Here is an 18,494-nt window from a genome sequence, read left to right as displayed (position 1 = left end):
CTTTTCCATGGTCATTTGCGACCAGTCTTTTTGTAACCAGGTGAATACCAATGGCGGTTCTTGTTTTTTCCAGTTTTGGGCTATCATTGCCCAAGCCGCAATGACTGAGCCCATGAAGCTCCTCCATTGTGCTTTGTGGAGTTTTTTGGCCGGTGAGTGTGAATCCGCACAGCCACACCCGCTCCCCCATTTGGTCTGCCCCTGGGAACATTTTTGACATTTCCGTTTGCACTTCTCTCCAGAAGCCCTTTACCCCCGGACAGTCTATGGGGTTTGTTTTTCCACAGTAGGTCCTCCAGGGGGGGTCCTAGTGACCGCCCTATCTTGTATTACCCAAATTGGTTGTTGGTCTTCCCCCCAGCCATTCCTTCAGGACCCAAAGTTGTGCTGCTTGATAGTATTTCTTGAAAAGTGGAAGTGATCGACCCCCTGCCCTGGTTGGTGCCGTGAGGATAGCTCTGGCAACCCTAGGAGATTTGCTGTTCCAGACGTATACCGAAATGGCCTTGGACAGTGCTTTAAAAAAGGAGTTTGGGACTGTTACTGGGAGGGCGTGGAAATAGAGCACCCTGGGAAGTAAGTTCATTTTTACTGATAGGATTCTGCCCCACCATGAGACCCTAAGCGGACACCATCTGTCTAGGTCCTTCTTCACTCTAGCCAATAAGTTTGGTTAATTGTTCTTATAGATCAAGTCGACCTTACGTGCGAGTGTCACCCCTAGATACTTAATGACCTCTTCTGCTATTTTTAGCCCTAGCGAGCCCGCCACTTTTTCCAGTGTCCCTTTATCCGCTAGGAACATGATTTTCTTCCTGTTTATTTTTAGGCCTGAGATTCCCCCCGAATTCCTCCAATTCTTTCAGGGTTTGTGGTAGAGAATTCCCTGGGTCTTCCAGGGCCAGCAGCATATCGTCTGCGTGTGCAATAATTTTGTGCTGCATGCCTGCCATCTCGATCCCCCTCACCCTTACCGATTCCCTGATTTTAATTAGGGGCAGTTCTAAGAATATAGGAGAGGGGAGCGGGGGCATCCCTGTTTCGTGCCTCTTGAAATCTCTACCCTATCCGTTACTTCCCCGTTTATTGCAATTCTTATCGATGGAGATTTATAGTGGACTTTGACCATATTTATAAGTTGGTCTCCAAACCCCATGTGTTTCATCGTTTTGAATAAGATGGACCATTCTACCCGGTCGAAGGCCTTTTCGGCGTCTAGTGAAAGCAATATTGCTGGTGTGTGAGTAATGCCTATTTTTTCTACCAGGTGGATAATTCTTAGGTTATCATGTGTTTGCCTGCCGGGGATGAAGCCGGACTGATCTGTGTTTATTAGGGTCGGAAGGAGGGGTGATAATCTGGCTGCCAGTATGCTGGTATAAATTTGTGAGTCCAAATTTATCAGGCTATAGAACGATATGAGCCTGGGAGAGTGGGATCTTTACCTGCTTTATGGAACACTAGGACTTTCGCCTCATTCATGGATGGAGTTACGTTTCCACTGTCCTTGAATGTGTTAGTAGCCTTGTCAGGACTGGGGCAAGAGTGTCTGCGTATTTTTTGTAAAAAGGGGGCTGTAAAGCGCCTTTGCGGTTGTAGAGGTCCGCTATTGCCCTACGGACTTCTGTAATCCTGGATTCAAGTATCATTTTGTCGTCCTCCGATATTGTTGGGACGGGGAGAGATTGTAGGAACCAGTCTTGCTGCTCTTCATCCGGGTGGTTCTGTCGTGTAGAGGTCTTGATAGAATGCCTTAAAGGCCTATGTCCCTGTTGCATGTTTGTATCTTTCCGTGTGCGTCTTTGACGTTCAAGATTTCCACTGATTTCTGTTTTTCTCCAAGTTGTCTTGCTAGGTATTTGTCTGCCTTGTTGGCCTTGATAGAGTAAGGATTTCTCTGCTTTTTTTGTTGCGGAGCATATCGAGTTGGCCTTTGCCACCGTTTCAATGCCTTCTTGAGGCTTCTTGTGGGATGAGCTACCAACTCCCCTTGAATATCTGTTATTTTCTTTTCCAGTGTTCTTTCCCATTCGTAGTTCTGCTTGTCTTTGGTGGTCTTTAGTGCTATAATGTGACCACGAATTACTGCCTTGAAGGCTTCCCATAAGGTCCCTAAAGGTACTTCTCCATTGTCATTTATGTCGAAAAATTCTTAAATTCCCCCCCCCGCCAACTGCCTCTCCCATCACCTGGTCCGTAAGAATATTGGGTGGCAACTTCCATTTCCAGAGGCCTCTTCCCCTACCTGGGGTCCGAATGTCCAGCCAGAGCGGGGCATGGTCTGATAGAGCTATTGAGCCCATTTCTATTCCCTGGATCATCCCGATTAGTCCCACCGACACCCAGTAGTAGTCCATCCTCGACATCGTGTTATGGACGTGCGAGTAGTACATGAATCCTTTAGCTTGTCCCTTCTTTTCCCTCCAGGCATCATGTAATGCCAGCGGCTCCATCATTTGCTCGAGTTGTTTTGACGGGGCCCCCTGACCTCGAATTCCCCCAGCGCTCCTATCCAGCTTTGGTTGCCAGGCCATGTTTAGATCTCCTCCCAGTATTATCTCACCCTTCGTAAATCCTTCTAGTTTCCCTAGGGTGTCTCGGAGAAATCCGTCCTGCCCAGAGTTCGGCGAGTATATTGACGCTAGGGTGTGCCGGAATCCCTCTATTGAGAAGTTTTCAAATGCGAATCTCCCTTCCCAGTCTACCTGTGCATCTATGAGGGTTGCCCCTATTCCCCCCTTTTACTGCAATCATCACTCCTGCTCTTTTTCCCCACGCATTCGCCTGCGCCCAGATCGTGTACCCTCTCAGGTGTACCTTCTTTCTATGCTGGGCCTTAATATGCGTCTCCTGGAGGAGCAGAATGTTCGCCTTCTCCCTATTTACCAGGGGCTCCAGTTTCTTCCTCTTCACCGGCGAATTCAGCCCCCTTACATTTAGTGAGAAGATTCTGAGTTTCCCCATCTCGTCTAGTCTGTTGCCATCTTTCCCGCTTTCTGTGTTCCCTTCCCTCTTCCAGAGTCTCCCCCTCCCGGTTTCCCCCCCCAAACTACCCAACTTCCCCCAAACCATTAACAGTAACTCAACTTTGATCCCGAGGAGGGCCCAGGCACCTAAGGTTGAGTTGACGTTGAGTCTATCGCTCCTTGCCCTCTCTAGACTCGGGGTGAACTTTGCGGGGGATCCTAAACCCTACATCTTCCTCAGACCTGGGCTGTGTCCCTTCCGGGTCTCCTGCCTGGCCGCTAGCTATCTGGTATTCAGAGTTTCCTCTGGTTTTTCTTCTCCCGCCTTCTCCATTCGGAGACTGAGCTATCGGTTTCTAATTGGATATTTCTACTTTTCCCCTGCTGGCTGCCCTGCTTTCCAACAGCCATTTTGTTTCTTTCTTTGCCGCACTACTTCACATCCTCTGGTCCTCTTGTGTGGATCCCCCTTTGTCGTGACCCCTCTTGTGTCGCCGTCCTCCGCTTGTAGGCCCATTGTATGAAGTCATTCCTCACTGGTGGTCACTCTTCTCCGTTTGCCCTCCCACTGGAACAATAGACCAAATGGAAACGTCCACTTGTATCCAATTTCTTTTGCCACCAACTCCTTCACCAGTGGGGCCATCTTCCTTCTTTTTAAGAGTGTCGCTGAGGCCAAATCTTGGTATAATTGGATTTCCACCCCATTCATCCCTTTGTGGTCTAGCAGCCCCGCTTTCCTTAGAATCTGCTCCTTTTGTGGATACGAGAGGTCCGCAAGTACATCCCTTGGTCTTTCCCCTGGGGTGCCAGTTCTTTTTGGACCCACCCTATGGACTCTGGCGATACCAATGCTCTCCGCTTCTTGTTATTCTATTATGTCTCTGAAAACATCTTGCACCGCACTTTTTAGGTCCGTCACCGATTCAGGCATATATTTAATGCAGATATTGTAACTCCAGGAGCGGTTTTCCAGATCTTCACATTGAATTTCTAGATCATGGGTTAGCCGAACCAACGGTTGCTGCGTTTCACTGTTCTGATTCGCTACCTCTTCTACATTTTGCACCATTCTCTCTAGGGCGTCAGTCCTTTCCTCCAGCTTGGCCACATCTATTTTCAACTCTTGGACAGCCTGCTTCATTTTGTTCCTCATTGAGGTAAATTGTTCCTGTACTGTGGACATGAACTGGTCCTGCAGCTCCACAAACCAGGCCCGCATGTCATCCTTTGTCAGTGAGGAGGTGCTCTGGGTTAGGGGAGTGGTGTCTAATGTGGGCTCTTCTCCTGCCCTGTCCTTTGTGATCGCTGGTACGTCTGAGGACCACATTTGAAGCAGATTTGAGTCCCGTCTGGGATGCTGCGACGCAGGTTGGGATGCGCCCCCTTTAACCCTTGACATCTTTCCTTATTTGTGGGGGTCCTGTAGTAATTCTGGGTGTCTCCTGGGTGCTTGAGGTGGGGCTGCTATGATAGCTCTTGGTGGTATCTGGGGGTATTTTCCCCCTTCTTTCTGTGAGCGATGCCTCCAGGCCGTCTGCTTCAGTGTGGGAAGTATTACGGCGTCTCCTGTGCCTTCCTAGGGTATGCTGGTTGGCCGTTGTTAGTGTGGTGTCATGTTCCCCCCCCCCCCCCCTCCCTGGGAGCTGCGACCCCCCCCTTGCTTTATAACGCTATGCTGAGGAAGGTGTGCTGGAGGGGGGTGCTCAGCGCCGGTGTTCCCAGAGCGGTGCCTTGCTTGTGAGTTCACAGCCTATCCAGGACCTCATGGGATGTGGAGAGGAGGAGTGCTTATGCGGGCGCTCTCACCTCCGTCTCTGGGTCTCCGCTCCTCCGCGACCGGTGCTCCTTCGTTTTGCGCCTGTGACTAGCACCTCATCGCCACGGCGGAGCCGACCGTTGCCACTGCAGTGTGGTCCTGCGGGCTTAGTGTGTCACTGTGTGGGTCTGGTTGGGCCCTCCTGTCCCCCTGCCTTTCTCCACCAGTCCGCGCGAAGATTCCCGTCTGCCCCGCCGGATGGGGAGGGGCCGTTCTCACCCTGCCGTGTCTGCTCCCGGGGATGTGGGATGCGCCTTCCTGGTGGCGCGGGCGGGCGCCTGCTCGAGCAACTTTATTTTTCACCCCGTGGGTGTATGTTGGGAGCTTGTGGTTCACCCCCTCGGCCTCAGTGCTCTCCTTTGCTCAGTCTCCGCTTGAACGCTCCTGTTCGTGTGGGGCGGGGGCGCCGCTTCTCTTGGATGGTTCTCTCCCACAGGAGGGGAGGGGGGGGTCTTGCTGGTAGGATTTCTGGTCGCTTCTGCGCCCGCCACTATATGTAAGGTGCGGGAGTGTGTCTGGTGCAAAACTGCTTGGATATTAGTTTTGAAGTGCTTTTTGTTGGCGGCCCGACGGGAGCGCGACTCAGACGCGACTTCCACCGCCGGTGGCCATCTTGGAATCATAAGAGCTTTTTAATACCACTCTCCATGCACCATTCACCCCTGCCTCCTTCAAATCTCTAACTGTCCAACCACTTTTGAAGAAACCCTTTGCTGACCCAACAACTCCCCCGAACTATCACCCAGTTTCCCTCCTTCACCATTTTGTTTTTTAAAGTCCTTGAGCAAATGGCCTTCCTCCGTATCACCAATAACCTGGAGAATAGCAGCCCTAGAAAACCACTTTAATCTGGCTTCCATATTAAATAGTCCACAGAGTCAGCACGTCATAATTTCTCCACCTTTCCCCTATGATGCTCACAACTCTAAACTTCTATTGTTTTCCAAAAGAGACAGAATAATAACCCCCAACTTAAAAGGACAGTGACCCACCAGCCCCCAACATCACACACTGAGGGTCCGCATCCTTCTACTTCAACCCCATCTCTAAATCTAGATAGCAGAACCCAGGACACACCAGGACCAAGGTCAACACATCCAACCTGCAGGCAAAACTTCCAGTATATTGTTGGCAATACCTCCAGGCACACAGAAGCCCCCTTCTTTTAAAGTAGGTGGTATCCAGTAAAAATATCCAACACATTACAGAGTGGTAAATTTCAGAGTGCACCATTACATCGAAAAAGATTGCAAACATTAATTAAATGAAGGGTAGTGGGGTAAAGGCTTTAAAATGGGCTGGGGTGGCGTGGCGTTTTAATTGTTAAAAACGGAGAGCCTCATGGGAGACCCCAAAATAAAAATATTGTGTTTTTTGGTATTTTGTCCGTGATGAAATTTACCACTCCAATTGTGGTGGTAAGATCACATAACCAAGTAGGTAATCTTCAGACAATTACACCCCCCCCCTTCCCCTCTGTGCCTGTAAAAGAAACTGTTTATACAATCCCCAAAAATCCTTTGGCCTGGCACAAGGGTGCACTATTGCTCCGTATTCCAGCTCCATTTTGTTACAGAAAAGAATAAAATGTTTCCAATGTTCAACAACATTGAGTGCCCCCCCCCCACCACAACATTGCCACTCTCCTCTTTGCCAACAGTAAACCCCACCAATCTCCTCACATGGCCAGCAACACTCTGTATCCCAACAATGTCATCTTCAGGCTGGGTCCACCCTTTCCCGAATAATAATCACTGAGCACATCAACCAATCAACCACCTCACAGAACCTCAATACAGGCAGACACCCCCATGCCACGTGGAAAGTCAGCGAGTGAGGCTGAACATCAAATATTCAGCCACTGACTCCAGAAATAACTTTTGCAGAGCCATATGAGTAGAACAAAACTGATGGAGAAATTTGAACTGTATCAGTTTAAACCACCCATTTCTAGCTATCCTACTCGGCGCACAACAATACTTCAATTTTTCATCTGTGATACCAAACCCCAGCATCCCCTCCAACTTCTCCCCTCACTTCGATTTGCTATCTCTATGTTTAGTGTGTGGAAACGTGTCCCCCCAACACCATCACCTCATCCATGATTCTTGCCACCCCGGGCAGCAATGGACTCATCAGAAAATGTGATCTCATCCTAGAATACAAGAATAAATCTAAAAAGGTGTGGTGCTCCCCTTACCGCTGAACTCATTCACTGAAAGAAACTGCCCTTCCAGTAACAAATCCAACACAAGCTTCGCACGTCAACTTCACCATGCGCCGGGGTCTAGATGGATTGTTCGGAGCCCCCTCTGACTACCCGCAAAAGATCTGGAGCCGCCAGGGCCCTTTCAATAGGTCCCCTGTCCTTACACTCTGCATGCCAATATGCCAAAAGCCTGCGCTACTACGTAATACACTCAACAGATTTCAATAGTATAACAACCACTGCCTCCCTCAAACTCTGGCAGCTTCCTATCCTGGAGGGTTTGCCTTTAAAATTCCTACATGTGCAGTGTTAGGATGGTGGCATAATGTTTATAGAAATCTGCAGGCCGTCTGGCCCAGGGGACTATTCCAGCGGCAGTTCCCTAATCGGCTCCAATATGTCTTGCAAAGTAACTGGCTACACCAATACAGCCCTACCTGGCCAAGATAACCCTCCATTATTCAACCGTGATCCACATGTCTGGGAGGCGTACAGCTGTGTATGAAAGTCACCAAACCACATACCCAATATCCCATCAGTATTCTTTGGACTGCACAGAGAATCCTTAAGCGCTGCAATATGTGCATTACCTACAGACTTATCCACTTGTGCCAATAATTTGCCGGGTTGTTGCCCCTCCCCATACTGCTGGACTCAAGCTTTCCTTGCCAAAAAGCACACCTCCCAGTGCGCCGCACTAAAATCTCTCCTCACTAACCTTCTGCAGCTTAACCAGCTTAATCTGGTTCCATTTGGAGCCGCTTAATCATTTCTTTGCCAGCTCCATCCTAATATCCCTGAGCACCTCATATTCCTTGGACAAGCATTCGTCACGTACAACACAGTTAAAGGATTCCTACAGCACTGCATGCGAGTTGACCGAGGACACATACTCCTTGAAAGAATTCTCTACCACCTGCGTGAGGGCTGAATAAAACCCTGTGTCAGTTAAAGCCTCCTGCTTAAACATCCACATTAGTTTACTATAAAGCCTCATTGGTACATCCATCACTATCAACACTGGCGCGTGGTGGACAGGGTGTGGGCCAGAATTGCAATCCGAGACCAATAAGCAATCCAGCCTAGAAGTAGTCTGGTGCACCGAAGAGTGGAAAGTTTAATCCTCCATCTGTGCCATGCCCGACCCGCCACACATCACAAAGTTCCCAGGTCCAGCACACCTCCCCCAGTCCACCAGTGGTCTTAAACACATCCCTACAAACCCCATCTGTCCTATCAAGGACTGGATCCATCACAGCGTTAAAGTCACCAGCCCAACACTATCACTCTTTGTGATTCCCTGGGCCAATTGCTGCGCGATCCACTTCAGGGTATCAAAGTCTGTATTGGGTCCATATTAATTCACCAAAGTCATCGGCCCTTTTATAAGCGCAGTTAACAGCACCCCATTCCTCCTTGTCCACATCCAATAACCGAAACCCCACTGAGCTATGTATGAGTGTACAAACCCCTCTAGAGTAGGTGGCGTAAGGGGAAAATTATTCAGAACAGCCCCATCCCAGGCCAAATTACGATTCCCCAGTAGGGAAAAGATGCATCTCCTGTAGAAAGGCGGCAGACTCTGCCTCCTCATATACAACAGTCAGTAGTTCTTGGACGGGCAGTTCAGCCCCCGGATGTTCCATGACATGTATCGCACCCCACTAGCCATAACCGTGTCCAGAAGCATAATGCCACCACAAGCTTCCCCCTCCAAGCCCCTTCTGTTATTGCCAGGTGGTGCATCAATGATCATGCCACCACATTTCTCCAGATTCGCTGAAGGGCCCAGACCACACATGCAAGAGGCTCACCAGCTAGCGTCTCTTCTCCCCCCACTTAAAACTGTCCCCTCACCTCCCTACCCACCCACAACTCAACACGCCGGCATACCCCCCCCCCCCCCAACCCATCCACCCCCAAACCCAGTCATAGGCAACCACATGGGGAACACCACCCGAGTGCTTAGCCAGCCCCGCTGCACTCATCCATGATACCTGGCCCACACCGCCAGCCACCTTTAATATACACTGCGCTTCCTTAGTCATACATCATTTTGTTGAGGGGACCACCCGCCCCTCGCTCATTGCCCCTATGGTCTGGGAGGCCTTGGCAGCAAATCAAGGAAAGTATCAGCCTCCCCAGTGATTGAAAGAACATTGTGCTACACCCGGAGTTTCGCAGGGAAGTGCATTGCATATTTTATGCCACGCTCCCATTCTCTTCATTTAGATATACGTCCTCCCGGATGCCTGAACCCAGTCATTGAAATCCATAAAGAGGTCAATGGAGTCCCCCCTTGTAGGTCAGGGCACCCTTCTCTAGCCTTTTGCAGAGCCAAGTCCCTACCTCAGTAATTTAGCAATAAAGTAGCCTGCCGCTGGGTATCCGATGTACCCGCTCTACGATAAACACAGCTGAGAAGCCATCCGCTCCCAAAGCTTCCTGCAAAATGGAAGCCACCAGCGGTTCCATAGATGTCCCATCCACAGATTACGGCACACCTACCTGCAAATTATTCTTCCTAGACCGAGGCACAAGGTACTCCGGCTTCTTGATCAGCTCCTTCAGAGCCCTCTTGACCTGCACTAGTTCTCTCGCCGCCATGGTGGAAACATCCTCCACTGTAGATACTGGTCTTGGCCTCGTCCAGCCTCTCCCCATGCTTGTCACGTGAACATGCATGTGGTCCAGTTTACAGAGACTGTGTGCCAGCCTGTAGCTGGCCAAACATCACCTTTATATCGGAGTTGAATCTTCTGACAGCGACGTTGGCCCCAGAGCAGGGCACTCACCACCCCGCCCAACCCCCCAGTCCCCAAATACTCCTTTGGCCTGGCTAGCTTCTCAAACTGCAGCTTTGCCTGGTTTTTGCCAAGCTTGACCATTGTGTATTTACACAATGTCTCAAGTTGTTCCAGTCACCAGTGGGCACAATCACCGGCAACCAGTAGCTCACTGGCTGCCTGGGAGTGGGACGGTGTCCGGGTGTGCCATTCAAAGTGAGCACGGCAGCTACTACTCCGAGATCCCACTCCAGCCACTGCTTTAAGCCGGGTAGTCTGGCTGCAGAAGCCAGCAGGAAGCCTGTATTTAAAAAGGCCCCCACGCCACTCTGCCTCACAAGCACAGCTAGCTCCCCTCACCAGGGGATCCCCAATGAGCAGCGTCCCCCGCTACAAGACAGACTCCCACATATCACCAGAAGCCTCACTCCTTGCTCTGCTACTGGGCTCTCCCTCCTGAGGCCTACGTTCCCAGTCAGTCACTGTTCAACACTACAGGGGCCTTCCCCTTCCAACAGTGCTGCGCTGTCACAGGGTTAGAGCGGCCTTCACGCCAGCCAGGGCTGCCTCTACTCTTCCGGTCCCATGCAGACCAACAGCACCTCCAGGCGCCACAGTGCAGACCAGAGTCTGCTCCCTGCGTTTCACTGTTCTCCTGGATCTCTGGCCCTCACCACACAGCTCAGTGCTCCAGCCCCCGGAGCAGTCAACGCCCATCCGGCGTTCCCAGGTTCTCTCCCACCTGCCTCAATGGGCAGGGCTTAGCGGTCCAGGGCTGCCCGCAGCTCACCTGGGCCGTGCCGGCAGCCGCTTCAATAGACGGGTGTATTCTGTGACCCGGACTGCAAAGGCTCACCTCGCGAACTTCAATCTCCGCTGCTGGAGTGTCTCACACCACAGGGATTCCACAGACCGCATCGGCAGGCTACACACCACTCATGAGCCAGCTGCTGTAGCGATGGTACAGGCACGTCAGGATTAGGTCTGGACTTCACAAGGGTCAAGCGGGAGCGTACAGACCTGCAGCCATCCTGGCTGGGCTCTCTAGCGTTCTGAACGCCAAACTCTCCTATGCATATCTTTGTTGGACCTCCAACTTCAACACTGCTGAACACTCCCCTCTCCCATTCACTCTCCAAGGCCTTATGTTTCACAAACCAGAGCTCACCTGATCGCCTCCGACCAGGAAAGTCACCAGTTTAAACTCTCCTCGAATTTCAAACTCTGCCCCCCTAGGCCCCCTCACTGTCAAAGTTCTGTGGACCAGTTCTTGGACCTCTGCCTTCCAAGCTCTTTACCTCTGCCCCAGGAAGACTTCTCGTCCTTTCGCTTTTGCCACCACCTCTTTCCTGACACTCAAATCTTTCTCCTTTCCCTCCATTACCTTAGCCATCTCGGAACAGATTAACAACGTTTTTACTGCTATCAGTCACTGAATAGCGTTCTTCTGCCTCATGCTGAACCTTTTAAAAATAGAGTCCTCTTTCGCCAGTCTTCCAATGCCAACCCTCATCTCCTTCCAACAGGACCTCCTTGCCGAAAGCTCAAAACCTTGGGTTCCTCTTGGTTAGCCACCGAGAACTGCAACAATGCATCACTACCATCATCTCTGCTGCTCCCCTTACAATGAAATTTGCTCATTCCATTTAGCTAAAAATCTCATCTCTGCGTCCTCCACAAACTAGACTATAGCTCATGCATACTCCTTTGCCTTACCCCCTACTCCCATTGAAGTAACAACTTTGTACGGAGTGCAGTTGGCAAACTACTCAGCACCCCCGCCTCACTATCCTCCACGAATAAAGCCAGCCCGACCGTGGATCTCTTCAAAGCTTAAAAGGTTTTGCTAAAGAGGGACCTCAAGGTGCCCCCTCCCCAGCTCCCTACTTGCCCCACCACTAGGTGCAGTGTACTGTAATTTAAATGTTGTAAATCTATAAAAGAACTCTTATGTTGAAGCACTTCCCCCTCTAAGGTTAGTGGTGTCTTTCTAAGTCACACTTTTCACATTTGTGTATTGGGTTGTATCTGGTTAAAGTCCCAATTTGCTCACACCCTCAAACTTACCACTTGTTCTCAACTTTGTACAATTGTACATGTACTCTTCTGGGGAATGCCTCCGCCATCTATGTGTTAATGCAAGTCATTTCTGAGGACAGAAAATGCACAACAGATAGGCTTTCCAAAAATGTAAGGAGCCTAGATTTGGTGGTTTGAGGTGCAGGTATGGCGAGATAAAGATTAACATCAACAAAAGGCCAAGATTTTCACTTAACTAATTCAAGCATGTTCTGTTGAAGGTCAAACAAAACAAATTCAACTTCTCCCACAACCTGCAGTACTCAAAGAGCTCAGACTTGCAACAAAACCCGACTCATGGCTATCCATCAAATTCCAAAGCCATCTACAGTAGAGGAAACGTAATTGATTGAACTTACATTTTCTTTTGATGGAACTTCTTGCTTAAAGATTTCCCGGACATCAGGAACCTGATAAGGCTTGTTTTTTTTCCGCATGGTCTGTGAAACTGTGTCAAGTCTTTTTTGTACTGCCTCAGACTGTGTCCTTGTCAGAGTGCTGAGCAACACCATGCTTTCAATGGAATCCCCAGCACATTCTGCAAAGAGGTTGGACAGACCAGCCTCTTTCAACCACTCTTCTTCCAATTCACCTTCTGCAGGGAAGAAACAATAATAACATGCCACTAAACTTTCAAAATAACTTGGTATTGTTTTCCTAACACTGCATAATGGTACTTTAAATAAAAAGCTTTACTGTTTATGTGGCGTATCACGTTACATTAGCCCTTCAACTACACCGACTACCAAAGGGCAAAATAATTAAAATAAAATCTGAATATATCAGTTAAAGTCCATACTCACTAATGGACATATTTGAAAAATTAAGTTACACAAATCAGCACACTAAATTACGTTTTCTTATTAACTGGTTCTTCCACAAAAACTGTGGAAGAACAGGATATTCCCAATCAACATAAAAAACACCACTTGCTGTTGAAATAAGTTACTGCACTATTGGAAACATTACTAAAGTCACTACATGCAATAATACAGTCTAATTTAATATTTTAATGTGTTGCCAGTCACATTAACCAACACTGCAGATCGCTTTGTGCCAAATAATGAATTGTGGCAGAGTCAGACCATAACATGTAGTGAGACTCACAGATTGCCTTTATTGCATAGGTGGTGCAATTGGAGCCTATGGTAGCCAAGAAGAGCTAATCTTTTTACTTGAGATCACTTAATACTTCCTTTTACTTCATATCTTTGTGCCATATTCACACTTTTTCTTAACAGTAAGTGGTTTTCCTGTGTACTCCAGTCAGGGCGAGCGCATTCAGGAGCCTGCACCAAATATCAGTGCATAATGAAAAGAAACAGGGAAACTGAAGTACAGTCAATCCTGCTTTCACAGCTACAGCAACAGAAGATTGATTGGAAGGAATGAGTTACTTACCTATAACTCCTGTTCTCCAGCATTGGTTTCTTTCATTGATTCACATGCTCTTGAATATTCCTCGTTCTCAGGCTGGGAACCCCCTGTAACATTAAAGCAGTTTACCTTTACATTTGTAAAAATAAAAAAAAACCTGTCACTAAACGATTCGACTAATTTTGGGTCATACTGCTCACAGCCAATTAGACAGGTCCCCCTAAGCGCCACCCCTGGTGGCCATCTCCAGATTCGGCAGTACATGTAATGTGGCAGTAAGAACCAAGAAAAGCCAGAGAGGGGCAGGAGGGAGGGCTGCATGTGAAACCATGAAAGATTCCAATGCTGGAGAACAGGAGTTACAGGTAACTTAATCAGTCTCCAGCATTGGATCTTTCATGGATTCACATACTCTTGAATAAGACTATACAGCAGTAGATTTACACAACCAAAATGGGCCGAGACACAGCTCAACAGAAGTAACCGACTCACCTCATGTTAACAGGTTGCAAAGCACTAGCTGGCCGACTCAGTACTCCTGGCTGGAATCCCCATCAATGCAGTAGAACCTATGGTAATGTATGGCTAGACCTCCACAGGGATTCCCTGTAGATGTCAAGCAAGGGAACACCAGACCGGAATGCCACATAAGAAGCTAGGGCCCTTTTGGAATATGTGCTCAGTCTTCCTGAAGGGGCTTGTTGGCCAGACGATGGCAGTGGGAAATACACACCGAAAGCCATCGATCATTGAAAGACCTTGTCAGCGGGTCCAAAGGCAACAAACAAATGAGATACTTTCGATACTCCTAGTGTGAGCCACATAGAATTTGGCGGCTTGGGCAATATCCAGGGAATGCAAGGATCGCGCTGACAAAGAGCCAAAAAACACTGATAGAATCAAGAATTCTACAAGGCAGAATGCAGAAAGGACCTTCAGCATGGATGAAGGGTTTCTACGAATGACCACTTTCTACTGATGGAAAGTCAATTAAGGAGGCTTGCAGGAGAGGGCCTCCAGTTCCACCACTCATCTGGCTGAAGTAATGGCAACTAGGAATGCAGTCTTCAGGGAGAGAAACTTCAAGGAAGCACTGGGTAGAGACTCGAAACGACATCAAAAAGGACCATGTTGATTTCCCAAACTGGAGTAGGCGCTTGGGCAGGGGAGCGGGGGGTAATCAAGATAGGGCCTAGGTCAGGCTGGTTTGCTCATCTGGGCTCTGGAGGAAACACAGTCATTGCTGGTTCCCTCTATAAGAAGACCGATCTTCATTTGAAACCCTCCTAGGAGGGGCCAGCGCGTGATGTCTGCAGATGGTATAGAAGGATCTATAATCCCTCGAAGACCTTGAAAAACGTGATTTCCCAAAGAAAAAGGAATGGCAATGCTGTTGGGGAGTACCCAACTAACGAGCTGTCTCGGCGTCGCCCCCGATGGTTCGTAGGGTTTCATCAACTTTCCTCCCAACTAGACCAATGCTGCCAAAAGGCATATCGATCACCTTGGATTGGACCTCTGTACAGAAACTGGTGGCTTTAAGCCAATCTTGGCGTCGTACACTGCCCCATCACGCATCTGGCAGAATCCTGCATCTGTGATTTCAACAGCAATAGAGATGGATGATGCCGCTTTTCCATCATGGAGCAGTGCAAGGGCCTCCTGTTCGTCATCCAGAAGAAATGTCAGAATCGTTCCCAGTAGTAGCAAGCGAAGATGACCATGAATTAGCCACATTGATGGTGGTAGCGGCTGTAACCTCTTGTCAAAAGCATCCAGCTGTTGGCCTTCCTTGTCTGGGGTACCATACAAGGGCACAAAGTATTGTCTGAGGGCTTATGGGAGACTTCTGAGACAACAGGGTCCTGGCAGTTGCGAATCTTGGACCCTGTACTTCTTTTCTAAGCCACCTTTCGTGGTAGACGACGAGAAGTACTTCATATTACTAAAAAGGCAGTCCTCCCAGAAATCTTAGAGCACTGGAATGGCCACCATGTACCTCGGATAAAGGAATCCCTCCTTTTTCTGCTCCTCAGGGAAGAGATCAAAGCTTTGCAGCTTGTGACATGAGGGCATCAAAGGAGCCAACCTAGTCAAGAGGTGAATCTTTTGGAGGGAGATGTGCTGGTTCACCATCCCCTGGTACCAGATCCTCAAACTAGTCTGTAGAGTGAGTGTGTGAAAAACCATCCATCAGATAGTCCTCAGTGTCCGTATCTCAGAGTGACTGGTGGCCAAAGTGCCGCCGCCCGGGGTCATACGGGGCTGTGCTGGAGAAGGTATGGACGGTGCTGGAGCTGTTGCTGGGGCACTGAAATCAGTGTCTAGTGAGGACAGCATGTCCATAGACGAGTCCCTTGAGCCAGAGGGTGTAGGAGCCTAAGATCTGGGATACACCACCAAGCTCATTGGTTCTTGTGTTCTGGGCTTTTGAAGTTAAACAGGCTCTCTCAAGTATAGGTCACGGAACTAGCAATATCATACTAGTGTTGTAACATCATGCACCATGCAAAGACCTGGGAAGATTTCCCCCCCCTCCCATCTACTACTGAGCTTTTGCCAAAAAAAGCCTTTAAAAAGTTTTAATACCACTTTCATAAAATTCGGTGAATGCATTTCGAAGAGGCACTCCAACACCCGATAATCTTTGTTCAAATGCTCAAATTTACACCGCCAGCCTTCAATCTGGGACAGTCAGCCTAAATAACCACATAAGACATCGGTGTTCGGTGTCCGCTGGGCCCCATTTCCCCCCCTCCTCCTCCCCCGCACAGCTGAATATAACCCTGGAACTCCTGGTAACGGTGGTTCTATTATATGAGGCATACATAGCTTCAGAGTAAAAGGGAAAAGCAGTAAATGGTTTACTCTTCTCAGACATGCTGGTGACTTTGTCCTCACGCCCAAAATCTAGCACATATCTCAAGTCGCTAGTGGACAACTTTTCCCGTTACAAGATTGGAAAAGAAATCCCTCACCATCTGCGGAATGACAAGCAACCAAAAGTACATACAATGGCCTTTTTGCTATGAAACACAGGAGGTTACATACCCAAGCTTAATTAACAAGAAACCGGGCATGTCAATGAGTGAGCATCTGGAAAGTTACGCAGAAAAAAGATTGATATTTTAAGATGGAGTATAAAAGCAAAATAAGTAGATCAGCCAATATAAATATGGTTCTAATAAATATCCTGCCACTCCATCTTACAAAATGTGTACTTGCTACACCCTAAATCACGTTGCAAGTCGAGCCCTGCTATCGCGCTGGGATCCAGAGGTCAAAGCACAAATCCGAGTAGAAAAGCACAAATCTGAGTAGGAAAGCAAACTATTTCCACCACAAATCTTTCATCCCCTGATCTAAAGGTGCCAACATGCCTTTTTGTTGCAGCAGGTGGGTGGACGGTTAAAGCAATCTGATGTCCAGACATTGGGGAGGGCTGGCATACAGATGAACACTTGAAAGTTTACAAACATTTGAACTGGCAGTTAATAACTGTATGGATGCCTAAAGCATATACTTTCTAGATTTCTTTGCTAGATTAGTTTCAATAATTATTGTGAGCATGGTTTTAATGTTTTGCCGATTTTAAAAGCTTTAGTACGTTGGTTACAATAATTATTTTTATACATACTTTGATGGCAACTTGCCAAAATAAGGCAATCTTGATTAATTCACCACACGATGCTTGATCATGGCATTCAGGTAACAAAGTATTTGAAGGTCACCATGGACACAATCTGCTTTGCAAGACAACTTGGCGCACCCACCATAAGTTGAACCTACAATTCCAGCTAGATCCCATAGCAACCCTGTGGCAGAATGATTACATACCCATAGGGTGTCATATTTGGGCGCTCTGGCACAAGGTTGGGATCAAATCCGAGACAAAGGGCAGACTCACCATCTTCAGTGTCCGCCATAGAAAGCACATGCTGCAGAGATCAGAGCTCTGGAATTTGTGTTTGGCTCATGTGGTGGACCCTGCAAAGGTCTCGGAAGGTACAGATTCAGACATGGTTTTGTTATTGCACTTCAGTATAGAGATATGGAAAAGCAAAGGCTACTCAAAATACAAATGAGAATAGGATCCAACATGCTCAAAAGGCTTGTGCCAAGCGCCAATTGCCCAGATCCACAGACTACTGGCTCATCACAGACGGTGGCTCACAATGAGTGTGAATCCGTTTCAGACAACCACTCAAAGGAGCGAGTGCAATGGACATCAATATGAATGGCCAAACTGCACCTAATTTACAGGGGAGCATTGGAGGTGCCGTGCCCCAGATTCTGTGCTTGTACACATGCCAATTAACTGTCCTAAGGACAGAAAACACTGGAGGAGGTTGCTGAGAGAAATCATCAATGTTGACCCAAAGCCCATCATAGTCAATGGCTTTACTGATTGGACTGTAAATTGAAAAAACATTGGCTGGAATGTGGCTCAGAGGCCTAGTCTGATTTTTACTCCACTCCAAAATCTACACTATTTAGAGATCCGAACCCTAGAGCACATCACTGTTGTCACATTATCAAGTGGAAAGTGTGAAGTACAATTTCAGAAGACCGGAGGAAGTGAGAAAACATGGCCATTCTGGACCCGTATGAAACTCCAGCTACTGGTAACCATGCCAAGTGTAATATTGACATTGTAATTCTTTCATCACTTCGAGTATCTGTCTTCCAAATATAGGTCATTTTGGATTCAGGAAATTGACCCTGCTAGCACTGCAATGGGACTTTGCTTGATGGGAAGGAAAGTTCTATAAATCTGATTCAACTTATTATGGATGAACCATTTGGGCAAGATGGGATAAGGGTGTGGGTCCATGTTCTTGGTATTCTTAAATCCGCTAATACTGGAGGTTCATCCTTGCCTTTCAATTGTGTGATTTTATCTCCAGTTATTGAATCTAAACTTCACTTCATCCATCTTTAATGCGGTCCCATATTTGTTGCAAATATATTAAGTTATGTTTGGAAAAAACTTCAAAAGCAAAAAAAAAAGTGCATCTAGAACCATGAAATAATAAAAGGATGACGTGGAGTCTCCACACTGAATATTGGGAGAAAGATTAAAGGGGGTCTTCAATAGATTGAATACAATTGACTAGATCAGATGAAGGAAACTTGCCAACAGGTTGGTAACTTTGCCAAGTGTTTCTGCAACGTCAAAGCACCAATTCTACATCATATCGCAGTAATTCACCCGGATCTCACTGTGGATCATATTTTGTGTAATTTGTTAAATGCAT

General features: G+C 47.9%; 1 protein-coding gene across 1 annotated transcript in view; it reads right to left on the bottom strand.

Moving 5' to 3' along the window:
- The window catches only part of ARHGAP18 (Rho GTPase activating protein 18), a 928,328-nt gene that overhangs the window by 682,307 nt on the left and 227,527 nt on the right, over positions 1-18,494 (bottom strand). The window contains exon 3 of the mRNA XM_069607469.1: positions 12,219-12,454. Within this exon, the coding sequence (XP_069463570.1) occupies positions 12,219-12,454 (236 nt within the window). The remainder of the gene's footprint in view (positions 1-12,218; positions 12,455-18,494) is intronic.

This window comes from Ambystoma mexicanum, chromosome 4q (genome assembly GCF_040938575.1).
Source record: "Ambystoma mexicanum isolate Mex_15411 chromosome 4q, UKY_AmexF1_1, whole genome shotgun sequence".
NCBI classification, from domain to species: Eukaryota; Metazoa; Chordata; class Amphibia; order Caudata; family Ambystomatidae; genus Ambystoma; species Ambystoma mexicanum.
Note: the sequence above shows the minus strand (reverse complement) of the source record. Positions and strands in the feature narration are given on the sequence as shown.